At 25.7% G+C, this 16,881-nt stretch overlaps 1 protein-coding gene across 1 annotated transcript in view; it reads right to left on the bottom strand.

Moving 5' to 3' along the window:
* The window catches only part of LOC136985463 (cell adhesion molecule Dscam1-like), a 148,910-nt gene that overhangs the window by 17,955 nt on the left and 114,074 nt on the right, over positions 1–16,881 (bottom strand). The window contains exons 9-22 of the mRNA XM_067282752.1: positions 16,136–16,543; positions 14,886–15,047; positions 14,049–14,333; positions 5,565–5,684; positions 5,313–5,486; positions 5,011–5,158; positions 4,797–4,945; positions 3,309–3,440; positions 2,829–2,996; positions 2,174–2,244; positions 1,410–1,647; positions 752–850; positions 470–655; positions 76–369 (exon numbers count right to left, since the gene is read on the bottom strand). Of these exons, the coding sequence (XP_067138853.1) occupies positions 76–369; positions 470–655; positions 752–850; positions 1,410–1,647; positions 2,174–2,244; positions 2,829–2,996; positions 3,309–3,440; positions 4,797–4,945; positions 5,011–5,158; positions 5,313–5,486; positions 5,565–5,684; positions 14,049–14,333; positions 14,886–15,047; positions 16,136–16,543 (2,634 nt within the window). The remainder of the gene's footprint in view (positions 1–75; positions 370–469; positions 656–751; positions 851–1,409; positions 1,648–2,173; positions 2,245–2,828; positions 2,997–3,308; positions 3,441–4,796; positions 4,946–5,010; positions 5,159–5,312; positions 5,487–5,564; positions 5,685–14,048; positions 14,334–14,885; positions 15,048–16,135; positions 16,544–16,881) is intronic.

Consider the following 16,881-nt stretch of genomic DNA (forward strand, 5'->3'; position numbering starts at 1 on the left):
AAATCCATAAAATATCCGAAATATTTCTTTAATAAAACTCTATCATATATATATTGTGCTTCTGAAATAACTCACCATCCATGTAATGTAACGTATTGAATGTGAACTCCGCTTCAGTAGAACCGACTTCGTTGTGTGCAGTGACGTGAACTCTGTACCACGTACCAGGCGACAACCCTTCTAAATAAAATACATCGTCTTCCGGTGTTATATGATCGGAAACTAAATTCCATTCATGATCCGTTTCCGGTTTGCACTGAATGACAAAGAAGTTGATAGGACATCCACCGTTGATCCATTCGTTCATTCTCAATGCTGCAAAAGTCGTGTTGACCCGAAGAAAATCACTCTGCGTTGGCGCTATAGGAACTTTATAAGATAAACAATAAATTAAGTCATTCTTTAAGAAAATGTGGAAAGTTTTAATCAGATTTACTAGATAAAGTCTTTATCTAGTGAATATACGTACCAACTCCTTGAGTCTTTGCTTTAACAACATCACTCGGAATACCTTCACCAACTTCGTTATAAGCTGTGATAAGAAAGTGATAACGTGTACCGCAATGTAATCCTTGAAAGTTATAAGATCTTTCTTTTCCAGATAATTTATTTTCTTTCCACGCACCCAATTCACGTTTGTGCTGCAACACGAATCCTAAATTTACATCAAAAGAACAAAAGGTATTTAAAGTCATCGTAACTTAACTTAAGGTTACTAAGCTTCTTTAACAAATAAGGCAAATACACTCACCTGTTATAGGATTTGATGAATCCTTTTTCACGTCCCATTTTATCTGAATTGAGGAATGCGTTGATGAAACTATACTGATTTTCGGTGAAAGTGGAGGATCTATATTAAGATAAAATTACAACATTAGAATGGGTCAAAATTTATTAATAATTGCCTATAAATATTTATTTTTTATTCGAATTTTTAATACTGTTGAAAGAACGTTTACAACTCTGTCATGTCCAGCGTATAAATAAAGATTTTTAAATTATGGAGTTCTTTTTTTAAATTAATAATAACTTTTCATACAACCTTATAACTTTCATCAATTTTCATAAATAAATTTTGCCACATTTATTATGTAAATAACGTGAAATCAAGTGGAACGACAGTACGATTAATGCACTCTGTCAAGTTTGTCTTTAGAAAACATTCCTTTTTAGCTGCTATTTTATTGAATTGTTTACACAAAAGACAAATTCCACCTCAAAGTTCATTTACTTCCTCCTTGTCTTTTATTGTATAAACTCTTCTTAACTTTAAAACTTATCCATGTAATCCATTAATTCTAAGATTCAAAGCCATTCTTTCTTATGGTAATTTATAGAAGTATTCGAGAACGGCGATACTCTCGTACAGTTTCTTATCAATATAATTGTTTATAACAAAATATACTTACCATTATCTTTAGTTTGTACAATGATTTGATCAGAAGGTGGGCCTGCGCCTATACTGTTAAATGCTTGTACTATTATACTATATTTTGTAAGGCGATTTAAATGATTTATCGTGCATTCGTTCTTAAACTTATCCGTAATTTCTAGAGTTTTGTATGTATAAGGATCACCAGAACCGTGTACACGATAGCCAACATAATATCCTTTCAACTGTCCATGTCTCAAATGCGTTTGGGGAGGCTATAAAATAGACAAAACATACATTTTAAAGGATTATATAAATGCATTATTATATAAAATAAAACAATTGATCTTTTCGAAAAATTCTCCTCTCAAGAATATTCTATTTTTATTTAGAATGTTTAAATAAGTACTGTAATCTCCTGCATTGCATGAGTTCAGCTGTAAATAAGGTAGACAGTTTTACACAAGATTATTCAGTTAAAAATCTTTTGTGTTTTTTTATAGAACAGACAAATCCAATATATTCGCTAACAAGTAAATTTTTTTTCTTCTTTTGCTATGCCTTTTAGTTGCTGACAACTTTTCCAACAACAACAAACAGCTTTACAAAAGAAATATACAGCAGAAAAAAAACTAATAAACTTGAAACAAACTTCCATGTCTCTAAGGATAATGTTTACACAAGTTAAAGTTACGATACATCTCTCTCTTTTTTTCCCTATTGAAGATTTTTATTAATGATTTTCAAAAATTAGCATTATTTAAGTTTTAATATATTCTAAAGCCTGTAAAAAACACATACTTGCCAAAATACACGTAGTGTTTGCGAACTAACTGCTTCTGCTCTTATGTTGAGTGGAGGGCCTCCAGGAACTGTTTAAAAATATATTTATACATTCATTTAAAAATAAAAAAATACATTATTTACGCATTAATGTTAATTAAAATTTCTATTTAGGTTAAAATTATAAGCAAGATCAATTTAATTTGTTATAATGAAAGCTAAATATATACATTCTATCTTCTTGCGTAGAGTGTGGATAGAACAGATGTAAACATTTTAAATGAAGTCTCGAGAGGTTTGTCACAATCATATAAGCTTGAAGTCAATTGAATATTTTAACAACATATCGTGTATTGGATGATATAAATCTCTTACACGAAGCAAGAAACTTCATATATACATATATATAGTGAATTGCTTACAAAATTTTATTTCAATAGATTCTTCGACTCACGAAACAGATTTCATCAATTTTCGGAAGAAGGAAACGAATTTATATTAACTATTTTCAATAGGATAAAACTGTAAATTTTATCAAAAATTTTAAGGTTATATTTAATTATTTTATTTGAAGATAAAAAGTTAAAATATATTTTTCCCGAATCCAATTTATTTTTATGAAAGTATATTTATTAATTATCAAAATATGGTGATTTTTATTACAGAAATTTACCTTCCATATTCGTTGTAACTGTAATTGTATTACTTGGATCGCTTCTCCCGAAACTATTCTCTGCAAAAAGTCTAATATGATATGTGGATGCAGGGTTTAAAGATGATATAGTTGCCTTTGTCTCCATACCAGCGGCGGTAGTTTGTTTAACTCCACTGCTCCAATTTTCTAAAAATTAAAATCAAACTTATTCGCAAGAAAAATTTAATATTTTTAACATTAAAAATACATTTCGTTCTTAATTATTTTAATTATTATATGCATAATTAATATCCAAAAAATAAAGTTAGAATAATTACTTTAAGTTAACTTATCTTTATAATTATGTACAATTTTCTATAATTTTTCCATCACAATTTTCTACGTTAGTAATGACAATTTATTTGGATCAAGAATAGAATATGAATTAGAATGCGGTAATAAATTACTTTATCCTTGAATTGTTATTAGTTATAGAAATAGAATATAATCATTATTAACCTTTATCTGTTTTGTACTGCACTATGTATTGCTGGATTGGACTATTTCCTGAAAATGGAGGAGACCAAGAGATGATTACGTGTCTGCTTTCTGTTTCTGCTACTGACACTTTTAAAGGCTTGTCTGGTCTTTCTGAAATTTAATAAACGTTTTTCGTTAAATTTTAGAAAAAATTAGAAATTTAATAATTAAATAATAATTATTATTTTAAATATAAAAAAGTCATCTTTCACATGTTTCCGAAATTAAGGCTAGTGTGCGCATTATATATGAGACAGTTCTTGTTATTGTCTAAAAACGTTTATATAATTAAGATTTTATTATAATATTTCTTTATTTTAAATTAAATAATTAACATTTTACTTTTAAATTAATTCTCGAAACTACATTTATTTTAAATTATCATTCAATTTTTAAACTCCTTTCTCATGAAAGCCTTAAATTCGAAGCACTGTCATACAGATTACACTTCAAGATGTTAGCAAAATTGCAGAAAATAAAAATAAATAATTCTAAAATATAAATGTATTAAATTATAATTTTAAATTTTAATAAATTATAAATATTAAAATTTGTATAATAATCTTTTAAAATTAAAGAAAAAATTTATCTTAAATTTAATTATTTATATTTTAGTGTTAATAATTAAATATAAATTAATCGATATTAATTTATATTTAATTATAAAATTAATTTTGTATTTAAATAATAAAATTATAACAGACAGAGTTCATAACTTTATGATATTGATTTTAAAATGTTTTTTTTTTTTTTTAATTTAAAGTAATGGAAATAAAAGATAGTTTTATATTTGGAAACAAGAAAAAGTAGAATTTAAATATCATTGACAGATCTGTTTAATAATTCTATAATTATGCTGAAACGATACATTGTTAATTGCATTTATTCATGTCAAAAAATTTTAAATGTAAATTCCCATATTTCAGCGATTCATCAATATTCCAGAATTTATAAATAATTTTTAGTAATTATTAAATATCAAAGATTGACATAATATAATTTTAAGATAAGAATTTTCAAAGAAAAATCGCGTTATAAAATTATCTCGGTATGTTATAATTATTTAGAAAGGTGTTAAATAGAAATATTGTCATATATATATATTGCTTCGATTTATCATAACAAAATTTCATTAGTATGCTTCCTACAAGATGCATAATTTAGTAAGAAAGTCTGCTTCCCGCATTAATAAATTAGTAAAAAAAATGATGCTAGAATAAAAATGTAATTATAATAAGTAGTGGCTTTCAACATTTATCTATCACTCCGAAATTTATCGATTATTGAACAATGATAACTCTTTGCTGACTATAGAAGCAGATAGCTGAATCATCAACTCTATTTACATTCAATCTTTATAATAACAAAGAGAAAGAAGATATGGAATGAATAAAAATAATCGATAAAACTTTCATTTCCGGTATCAAAATTGCTGATAAAAAATAACAACTAATCAATTATACTTACCTTGTACAATAATTTGTATATTTAGATCATCTTTGCCGTAAGTATTTGCTGCTGTGCAAGTAAACAAAGAGGAATCTCTTCTATCAGCTGATGGTATGTTCAGTTCGGAAGTCATACCGTCATCGGTCAACGTATCTTCAACCATATATCTGAAAAATTGAAAGGATTTTAAAAAATTCAATATTTTCTTCAATTTCTAAAACAAATTCCCTACTTTCTGTTTAACTGTCTGTCTAAAACTTGGCTATCTTTCCTCCATGTTACCGATAATGGACGATCGCCAAATGCTTGACATTTAATACGTATATTTTCACCTTTTCGAATTGTTTCTGCTTTAAATTCCTCTTTAAAATAAGCTGGCACTATAAAAGAAAATTAAAAACAAAATTTAATGGCTATTTGATGACATAGTTTGATTCGTAATGTACAGATGGCACTACGTTTCAAGAGATTATCTCGTTTTATTAACGTTATATTAAGGTAATTTTGACTTAACTCGATTATTGTCGTACTAACCTCTTACTGTTAATTTAACTACGGTGCTTATACCAGATCCTATTCCATTACTAGCTTGGCACATGTAGTAACCGCTATCAGATTTTTCTACGTGTCGTACTGATAAAGAGCCATTACTCATCATGTGTATGTGAGCATCTGTTAATAACGTTTTATAATCGCTTGTCAATGAACCTAAAAGTAAAGTTTACAAAAATTTTATCTGATACTTATTCTGATAATAAACTATCTTGGGAGAAGTATATGTCATACCTTCTGCTCGTTTCCATATTATTTGAGGTTTGGGAAACCCATTTGCTTTGCAATTCAGTAGAACATCTGTTCCTAACACAGCTGCTGTGTTTGTAGGCTCTAACGTCCAGCGCGGAGGTGCTATAAAAATATAGTAAAATTAAATTATATATATTTATACTTTAAACCGAGTATTAAGTTTATAATTTCTAGTTAAAACTCTAATAACAGTTACAACAGTTTAATGAAAGGTTGACATTCATCGATGTAATCTGATTACAGAAATTCAAATTAATAGAAAGATTAAAATTCTAGTAAAAAGACCTTTTACGTTAATGTATACTATTTTTGTTTTAAAATATATAAAAATGGCTAAATTATTAAAAATACATTATATTTTTATTATTTTCATAAAACTTCACCGATAATCAATATACGCTTCAATATACATAATAATGTAATTGTGAGAAGTAAGTGAATAAGACTTTAAAAGTAAAAGGAATTTGCCTGATTTATTAAAAATATAAGAATAAAAACCGTGAATTTTTAATGTTCTATAATTAAAATTTTATAATGATTAAATTTCTTATTATAAAAGTAATGACCAATACAATTATAAAAAAAATTATATTAGTTGAGCTTTAATTCAAATACAAAAACTTTGAATAAAAATAAAATAATTTTTATAATTAAAACACGTATATATATAATTATACAAAAGAAATTTATGTTTTTAATTTTATTAACTTCGTTATGGATCATCATATATGCTCAATAATCCAAGAGTGGGTGGTGGAACCTGGACGACGTCAAGTAAAGGATTGCCCAATAGAGACCCAGTTTGTACTCTACCTAGTGCCATTATGGTAGTCATAAAAGCCCATTGGGAACCTCAAAAACGATGGCCATAATTGGATAGTGGGCAAGTTTGGAGACTTCAAGGTGGTAGTCCATCACTAAACTAGGTTGCAGATGATTGGTACCCATCTTGACTGACTGGCTTTATCTACTCGAAACCCCAAAGATGCTTCACACCGGAGTGTCTCAAGAAGAAGATTGATTTCATTATAAATATATTTAATGAGACTTTGTTGTTAATCATCACAAAATTAACAAAGATTGATTAAATTAGATATTTCCAGAAAGTGGAATATTTTTAATAATGAAAATTATTGATTGAAACATAAATATACATATATATGAAATTTAAAACACGTGATACATTATTAAATTTCGTATATTTTCATATTAAAATGTATAGCAATTACGATATTTTAATAAAATTCTGCTGCATATTAGCATAAAATTTAAAAAGTGGGTATAGAGGAATATTTTATAAAAAAATTTAATAAAACGAATAAAAAGAAAAATGTTTTTGTAATAATTGAGTGTTCTATAGCAAAAATTCAATATGTTACTTTTATTAATTCCGAATTTATTCATGTTGAAATAATAGGCAATTAACGATAGAATAAACTTCATTCAGTTTAAATATTCCTCCAAGGTATAATTCCATTTCTATATAATAAGCAATTTTATACTCTAGATCTTTTAATCGAACTAAACTTTTTATTTTCGTTATTTTGAAAAATTTTCCTTTCCTAAAAATTTTCTAAATGATTAAGCTTTACAAAATAATGTAAATATTTAAAAAATTAATTATCATTTGTTTATGATATCCGATTCTGTGAATCAGATTCAGAATAATGATGATGACAAAGAATAGGAAAGAATGGAGAGTAAGGAGAAGAGAAGGAGAGGGGGAAAAAAGATTTTTATAGAATTTTCGAATGCATTTTCAATCCGAGTTTACTAATGACATTTCTTATTCTGTAGATGGAAATAGGAGAGAGATTCATTGCAGTGGAAAGTGACATTTCAATATACCAACTACTTACAGAATTTCGTTCTTTTCTGCAAGTTTGTTAAAAGAAAAAAAAAAGAATGGATATATTGTTAGTATTCTGTAAGTTGGTATGCCTTGAAGGAATGTTTCCTGAATTTTATCACTGAGTTCAATAAGATTTGAAAATCTTTTATCCTTTTGTTTTGTTGATAGTTGGGATTTTATAATATATATCTTTCCATATATATATTACAAGATTAGAGAAAAATTGAAATGTTATTCTTAACATAAAATATATATATATAAAAATATATAGATACATATACAACGTCAAACGACGAATAAGAAAATAATTTTTTAGTTTTATTAAAATTCTTTTGGAATTTTAAGAAGTTTCTTCAAAGTATAAGATTTTTTAGGACCACTTCAATTGGTTTTAGAGTTAAAATAAGAAAAAAACGAAAAAATTTAATACTAATATATTGAATAAATTCTAAACTATTGAAGCATTGGGAATATTTTCATGAAATTTGATTATACATGCGAATTTTTCTTGTTTTTTTTTTGTTCGTTTTTTTAAACCATTGTTATAAAGTAACAGTATAGAAAGATATACATGTATGTTTAATATAACAGCCAAAGAATTTAATAATAGTTTTAAAGAATGTTATTAAAAATATAATTTAGTTTCTTAGTTTATAATATTGATGTTCTGTAGTTTTATCTGTATTTATTTTTTTTCTGTTCTTTAGCAAAGGATTTTAAGAGTGTTGTTCTGTGTGAAGTAGAGCGAAGGAATTGATTGTTTTCACCTCCAACGATGCGTTGTCATACTCCCAGATCAAGAATTTTCAATTTATCATTTTTTCTACGTTTTCTATTTTTTCTTATATTTTTTCTTCGTACAAAGTAACAAACTAATAAGAATTATAACTATAATAAAAATTATCATAAATCAAAAGTATTTACTGTAAACAATGTAGTCAGAACAATTTACTAAACATCACTCTGACGAATTGTTAAGAGATTAAAGCTTCAATCTAGCATTACCAATAAATGCCAACTGAATAATGGAGTAATATTAAGTTAATCAAAAGCACTTTTGATGATAAAATGAATCTTTAAACTTTCCTTTTCAAACTAATAAACTAATTACAACTTTGCAGTGTATTGTTACTAATTACAGAACCTGTGTTATCAAAACGATTAATTAAACTGCATAATGGTAAATGCCAGATCTCCCATGAGTCTTGGAATAATATACTGTATATCTAATGGGAATTCAGATGAAAATTTAAGAGTTTTATTATGGCTGGTTCTACTTCTGAAGAAAAACACTTTATGAATTACATTTAAAAAATAATAATTTTTCTACTTTAATAACATAACAAAAATTAATTTATAACAGTTATAACATGGTTCATTAATATTAAAGCGAAAATTTCTTCATAAAAATATATTTCAAACTTTTTTTTATTACAATATAACAGAACGAATTATTATTATTGTTGTTGTTGTTGTTGTTATTGATATTTTAAGCTTTTTTTTTCAATTTTACATTAAAAATAAAACAAAATAATTCAAAATCGTCTTATAATAATTTACTACACATTTATTATTTATTTTCTTTGTTTTCGTAATTATTAATCAATATTTAATTATAATAAAGAACTTTTAGCTTAATGAAGAATGTTAACAAGAAGAAAAATTTAAATAATAGAAAAATCTGTTATATTAATCTCTAGCTGACTTATTAATCTCCCGAATATGATCGAATGATACCGAATTTACTTTGGAGTGCATTCAAAATTTCTAGAAAAATTGAATACTCGAACGCCATAGAAATATCCGCCTACAATGTAATATTCTTGTCATTATTCTTGCAACTCGAATGACGGCTTACCACTTTTTTTCCTCTGATGCTACAATATTTGAAATATTATTTATAATAAATTTTCTTACAGAAATTACATTGAAAAATGAAAGTGGAGTATAATCTGGTATCTTATGAATTATGTTTACTTCAATCTTCTCCTTCTTAAAAACACTTTTTCCAATAAGTCATTAAACTAATAAATGGTGTTAACGATAATATATATATATATATATATGATTGTTATATTTATTTATTTTATTTTTATTTATTTATACCATTATCGAAAATATATTGTAAATTTTATTTCGATATAATATTTTTGTTAATAATTAAAGATTTAAACGTAGATTTGAACTAGTAAACATATGAAAAAGTTTCGTTATGAAAGAAAGGAAAACAAATGAGTATGAAGAATATAATATAATCAATGTTGTTGGCAGTGGATCAATGCAATCAGTGAATTGAACTGTTTTCTTCGTACAAGTAGGATTACTTGCTAAGTAACTACAGATTACAAGAAAGTAGTTTTATATATTGTTGTTATGTATTTTTTTTAATCAAGTCAAAGTCAATGATAATTCAATCATCTTGGATTCTTATTGAATTTATTATTCTTTCTACTATTATTAGTTTATTTAGAAAGTGACTAAAATATTTAAAATACAGACAAAAGTTTAGTATTTATGAATTTTCTTTATTTTCAGTTTTTTATAGTCACTATATCATTTATTTTAAAATATATTTTGAATATTAAATGTAATATAAAAACGATACAGGCTTATATTAAATTAGATGTATACTAATGAAAAATTATATATTCATTAGCATAATTATTCATATTGTTAAGAAAAGTAAGTAAGGAACTATTCTATAAATGTATTTTGTATGAATACGTTTACTATATTATGCAGAGACATTTCAAATTTAAATCATAAAAAACTCAACCCCAGTCATTTGCTTTCAAGTACAGCCTTCATAATCAAACCATCAAACTTTATCACCGTCTGTATTACTGACTGAATTAATTTACCACACTTTTAGATGCAAATATTAGTATCCAAAACGGTACATATATATATAAAAAAAATCTAATGTACTCGTCGCACAAAGTTTTTGCATAAAAAATATGAATGCAATATGGCGCGACCAATTTTGAAATGCAAATTGTAAATACTACTCAGTTGATAGCGATAAATATTAATAATATTCCCAATTTTGATATTGAATTTTTTTATGAAACTCAATACGTGTCATCGAGATAAAATAATAAATCTTTGTTTCGTAACTGATTTTCTTATATAAAATCATTTTGTCGGTTATAATAAATATAGTATATTTGGCTCAGTAACAAAATTAAGAACAATGATATAATAAATCATTTACAATATATATTAAAACTGACATAACTAAGGAAGTACTAATTTACTATATTATAATTGTAGCTGTTTCTATGTTATTCTCTGATATTTTGAAAGTTTAATTATATTAAAAGAAGCTTTAGCATTCCATTTACAAGTCTAGTCTTTATAATGTAAGTTATCAAGTTTAGTTTCTCTCATTTTCAAAACATTTCCTAAGTAGGTTATATTTCGCATTTATCAAGATGATATATTATATGAAAACAATAAAATTTAAAAACTTTTTATTGTTAAGAATTTAATATGTAATTTTTTCATTTCAATTTAAAATAATAAGCCAAGATATAAATATATGAAATGCTTCGACTTTATAGAATATAGCCTATGTATTTTTCTCTTTAAAATTTAGTAAATTAATTTGCTTAATAACACTAACTGATAAAGAGTTAATATTCCGAAATACGTTTAATTAATTAAAATAAAATTTAGTTATAAAGATAGTTTTAAAATATATTATTAAAACTAATTCTTTTGTTTTATTAAAGCTTAAAAATTCCTCCAAAAATGAGATTAATTTAGTAACGATTTTGTTTAATCTTCAGACCTGACACGTACGATCCAATTCTCACAAAGTAAATATTAAACAAATTATAAATATAAATATTATAAAATTATTTTATACCTCTACTAAGATTTATTAACAGAATAGGATAAGTAACGGTATCAAAGTAGTAATATATCAACATAATAAATTGATATTTTTAGTAGAAACTCTATAGATTCTAAATAATTAAAACAAATGGAACTAAACTTAAAACTTTAATTAATACGTTTATAATTTCGTTAACTTATAAATATATTATTAACATATTACTGTACATATCATAAACAAAATAAACTCTTTGCGGAAAGTATTGGCTGTAATGCTTTTAAAATGATGATGTTATCGTATAATATAGTTACACGCTACACAACTAAAAATAATTCTATTACGAATTTAGATACGGCTGTCGAATCTGTCTGTCATATGCAATTTCGCATAGAAACCATCGATTCCATTTAAACTCTAGGTAAAGGTATTCGAAAATGATAAGTGAAGGGAGTGGTTCTCACCTTTTTGTACTGGTAACCCCCGGAGATTTAATAAGGTTACAACCTTTTAGCTGAGTAAATCTGATATTCAATAATAAATAGGTATCTACTTAATAAAAATGAAATAAAATTTAAAAAATGTCTTCAAATTTTTATTTTTTTTATTTTATGAAAGGAAACGTACTTTAATTTGTGGCACGCATTTTATAAGATCTTGAATATTTTTCAATAATGTTGAATAAAAATAAAATCTTCTGATAAATATACAGCAGAATACATTTATCAACGAGAAATATTCAAAGTGTTCAGTAAATAGCCAGAGAGAGATTTTTTAAGTATTTAAGAGAAGAAAGCGGATCACGTAGGAATAAAGCAAAGAAAATGCAATTCTGAAATTTCACGATAACACTCTTTCGCCAAAGATAAATTCAAATTACATGTAAAAATCAATTTATTTAATAAATATTTACAAATCTAACCGAGTTAAATTCTTTCATTGTATTATCAATGAAAAAAAATTATTATTAAAATTTTTTGCTTTATTGAATATAACATCTTTATACATGTGAATTTAAAAACAAAAAAATAAAAAATTAAATGAATTTCAAAAGTAATCTAATTTCCACAAAAGAGTAATTAGAAAATGCGACCGTCAATAAAAATGTCGTATATCGCTTTCTATAGAAGATGCCATTTTTCAAAAGAAAGAACCAAAAATCTCCAGTTTAATTAAGATTTAATCAACTGTTGTCACTCTTTCTAGTGTGAAAGAAAGATTTCTTTTTCATTTAAAAAGTAGTGTTAAAGTTATATATATATATATATAAAGAAAATGAAAAAAACTTTTAGCCAGAATGGATTGTTAAGTTCTAATAAACTAGATTCACACTTCTAACACTTCTACTAAAACTGCCTGCGGTTTTCTAAATACGTTTCCTATCTTTAATTTTTCTTTAAATAAAAACGTTTTTCAAAGTAATCTTTAAACATAAAATAAATAAATCCTTTTAAAAGATTATTTATTTTTGACTTAAAAAATAAATAAAAGTTGGTATAAATATTTTAAAAGCTATCAATAAAAAAACGATCTGTTGATACGAGATTCTAGAGAATTGAGCATAGCTCCGTTAGTAAATTGATACCAACAATTTGGAATAAAATAATAAATAGTTATTGAAAACGACATTAAAGTTATTTTTCTCGTAAAAAATCTCTGGAAAATTCCTAAATGGCGATAGAAATTTTTACTCTTAGCAGAATTAGTGGCAATAAAAAAAAATATGATTCTATCCGATATAGTAAGCCATAACAACAGATAATATAAAAAGGAATATAAAGTAATGAATATATAGTGTTTTAAATAAATCTATACCCATTGAGATTTCCAGTTCGATGAATGCAAATGCTTTCTAATTTTCTAAATGTTCGTCTTTATGAAATTTTTAAGCTTTCGGTATTCATGACTGCTTAAGATCATTATTTTATTTTCAATATTGTTTGTGATTATTCGACTAAGAAAAACGTTTTCGCATAAGGAGAAGAATTAAGAGCGACAAATGCATCTACCAGATTTCTAATAACTCGAGTAATTTCATTCGAAATTCAATTAGTCTGAATAGTCTTTATATTACACGAACGAGTTCTGTTTGGAAAGGATTTAATTTGATGTTAGATTTAATTAAATTATTTACACTCTTTTTTTAGTTATCATCGAACTACAGACAGAGGAGAGAAAAAGGAACAAAATTTTCAAGTAAAATAACAGCATTTGTATGTCTGCTATTTTCCACTAAAATTAGATAATATCTTGACTTTTGAATGCATAATTTTCTAAATTAATTATAAAATGTTATTTTGTAGTAATCATTCCGTTTTAAACGAAAAATTCCTTTTATATACAAATTCAGGAATTTAATCGAGGTAAAATGGAAATTATTTCATTTCAGATTTGTTTACTTTCATAATAAAAGCGAATATAACTCGTATAACATTAATTAATAAACTAATTAGTTAAATTAGGTCAAATAACTCAAGAAACTGAAAAAAAATAGTTTTAAAATTGTTTTGAAGTATGTAACAATACTTTAAACTTGATCTTAATTTAAATTAATGTAACAATTTTTTGTTCGAATTTAAAAACTCAATTAAATTTTTATAATAATAAATTATAATTATGTGTAAAAGACAGCCCAAAAAAAATTCATTAAAGTGAAGCATTATCTCTTTCGAATAAAGTTTTTTTTAATCAATTTTTTCCCGTTTCTATACGTAATTAACGTAAATGAGCATTTTTAAGATTTATAAATTAATTTTTTAAAAAGTTAAACGTTTACCATGCACTATCATTGAAGCCGTTAAAGTTGCTGTAGCTGCTGAATTTACAGCTGTGCAAGTATAATTGCCTCTATGCCTTAAGTCAACTCTTGGAAATATAAGAGCCTTGGAGAATTCGTCTAAGATAGTTTCTGTCACTCCTAGATCATGTGGTAAAGGCTTTCCTTCCTTTAGCCACTGGATGGTGATTGGAGGATCGCCTTTAGTTACAGAGCATAATACTTTTGATCTAGAACCTTCTTCTACAGCTTCCGGGAAAGCAAATGGTTCTATCACTGGTGGAGCTGAAAGATAAAAGTGGAAGTAAAGTTTGAAATATAATATCATTATTATAAATCCCGCTGGAATGATATATAGCTTTGTTTTTCTTTTACTCTTCCAAAAATTACGACAAGTAATAAATTTATAATTTTATTAAATATGTTGTTTGATAGGATAACTATTTTAAATTGATGGTATATAAATTGTTATTGTTTAAATTATAAACTGAAAATAAAATATTAATTTTAGGATTAAATTATACGTAATTTTAATTTATATGTCTATAAAAATATAATACGGATCAGTTCGATTTTACAAGCGCATAAATTTAAATTTACTTCTCGTAATTTTTGCTTATTTTCATATTAAAATGACTGTTATTGATTCGTTGTATGTAAATATTTAAATATCATTGACGAACTTAATATTAATTTAACAGATAATACAATAAAATATAAGTATTAAATGTCATTATAAAACGTTTTGGTTGTTAAAATTATATTAAAATATGTTTTTTTTATACATTAAAAGAAATTTTCTTAGCTTTGAATTGCGGTTTTAAATGCAAAACGTACATAGAACTCGCACATTTAAGTTCCTTTCCCCTCTTTGTCCTAGTGTATTTCGAGCTACACATGTATACTTTCCTCCATCACTTCTACGATCAACATCACGAACAGTTAATGTTCCATTTTTGTAGGTCTTCTGCCTGTGATTGTAAGGTATCCTTCGGCCGTCTGTTAGATAGAAAAACGGAAAAATTGCTCGGCTAGAAACTATTATTATCTTTTATAACATGTCAAAGAATTATTAGAAGAGCAAATAATTATAAAATAAATATTTGCACATTTAATAAGAATTCTACGAATAAATAAATTACAAAACTCAAACATCAATTAATAAAATAAAAATGAAAGCTTATTTTAATGCGAGTAATCTTTATATATTTTGCTTATATTCGCGTGAACAATTTAATTTTAAAATAATAAAAGATAATTAATTAATTCATTTGTAAATATAAATTATTTTTCATTATTTAAAAAATGTAAAAAGAAAAATCATTTTTAAGAATTGTGATGTTTCATGTATGTCTGAATTTATTTTTCTCCGTATTCGCAATTTAATTGAAGATAAACAGTGATATATTGTTCAAGTAGACGCTATCGAACAAACAATCAGACGGGAGTTTCTAAATTACATAAAGAACGCATCGAACCTTCAAAGCAGCTTCTATCGATGCAATTTAGTTCATTATTATCGCCGATCTGAGTTAACACAGAGCATTGTTTGCTGTTAATACATTTAATGCATTGTCTTAACTGTTCTATAACAAGTAAAATTCAATAAATTACTTATTTTAATTGCACATAAAAATATATATCATATCCAGTGAGTAATATACATAAAGTCTATAGGCTATATCATTCAGTAGCCATTTAAATGTATTACCCATCATGAATTAATAATTTTTTGTTGAAAAGAACGAAGAAATTTAACAGAAAAAAATGGGAAATAATAATACGAGTATATTAAAACATAATAGGTTTAGTTACGGAATAGAAAAAATAATGCTATATTGTGAAACTTAATATCAAAATTGAATAAAACATGCTGTATAAAGAGAAAAATCATACTGGATAAGGGAATATGTTTGAAACTTGAATTTCTTTTTTATTCATGAACAATGATGTGATGTTTTTTAAATTTTGCTAGATGTGTTTATATCTAGAAACGGCTGAGTTGTTTTAGAATAAAATAAAATTGATATAGAACAAGTATAAAAAAGTTTCATATATTTTCAACTATATTAAAAGAATCAACTTACTATGCTCCCAGTATATTTCTTCGATAGGATATCCCGCTACAGGGCAACGAATCCATAACCAGTCACCTTCTACAGCGACTACATCTTTCATAACGCGCACGTAAGGAGGTCCAATGACATTAATTTTAGCAGTGTGAGAAATTTTCCCAATATCATTGGCAGCTTGGCACTTATAATATCCTCCATCTTCAACTCTGGCACTAGTAACGTTAACGAAGCTGATAACTTCTGCCTGTCTGGTAACAAAGTCTCCAACCGAAAATCTAACGTGATCAGGTATAGCAACGTCATCTAATGTCCACGTTACTTGAGGTAAAGGATTTCCTGCTGCTATGCATTTTAATGACATGGGAGAGCCAGGTTCTATCGTTTCAGATTCGAAAGTTTGCTTTAACATAGGTGTTACGTCTATAAAAACAAGAAAATTTATTACTTTTGGTGTAACGAAAAAGCTTAAATTAGTGAATTACAACAGTGTTAAATACAGTCATTGTCTATCGATTGTATTCGAATATCGGATAAACTTGGTCGACTAGACAGGAGCACTATGGAAATTACCTTTTATGTCTTCCAGTTTATCCTATTATGTTAGACAATTCAATCTACAGAAACTCAGTTAACGACAATCACGAGATCAGATAATTCAGTGATCACGATAACTGTTTCTCTTCTTGCCGGAAATTAAACCATTTCCTTCTCTATTTAAATGTATTGAGTATACCTACCCATACATGAATATGTTTCAT

This window comes from Centruroides vittatus, unplaced genomic scaffold (genome assembly GCF_030686945.1).
Source record: "Centruroides vittatus isolate TY-2023 unplaced genomic scaffold, ASM3068694v2 contig_970, whole genome shotgun sequence".
Classification (NCBI taxonomy): domain Eukaryota; kingdom Metazoa; phylum Arthropoda; class Arachnida; order Scorpiones; family Buthidae; genus Centruroides; species Centruroides vittatus.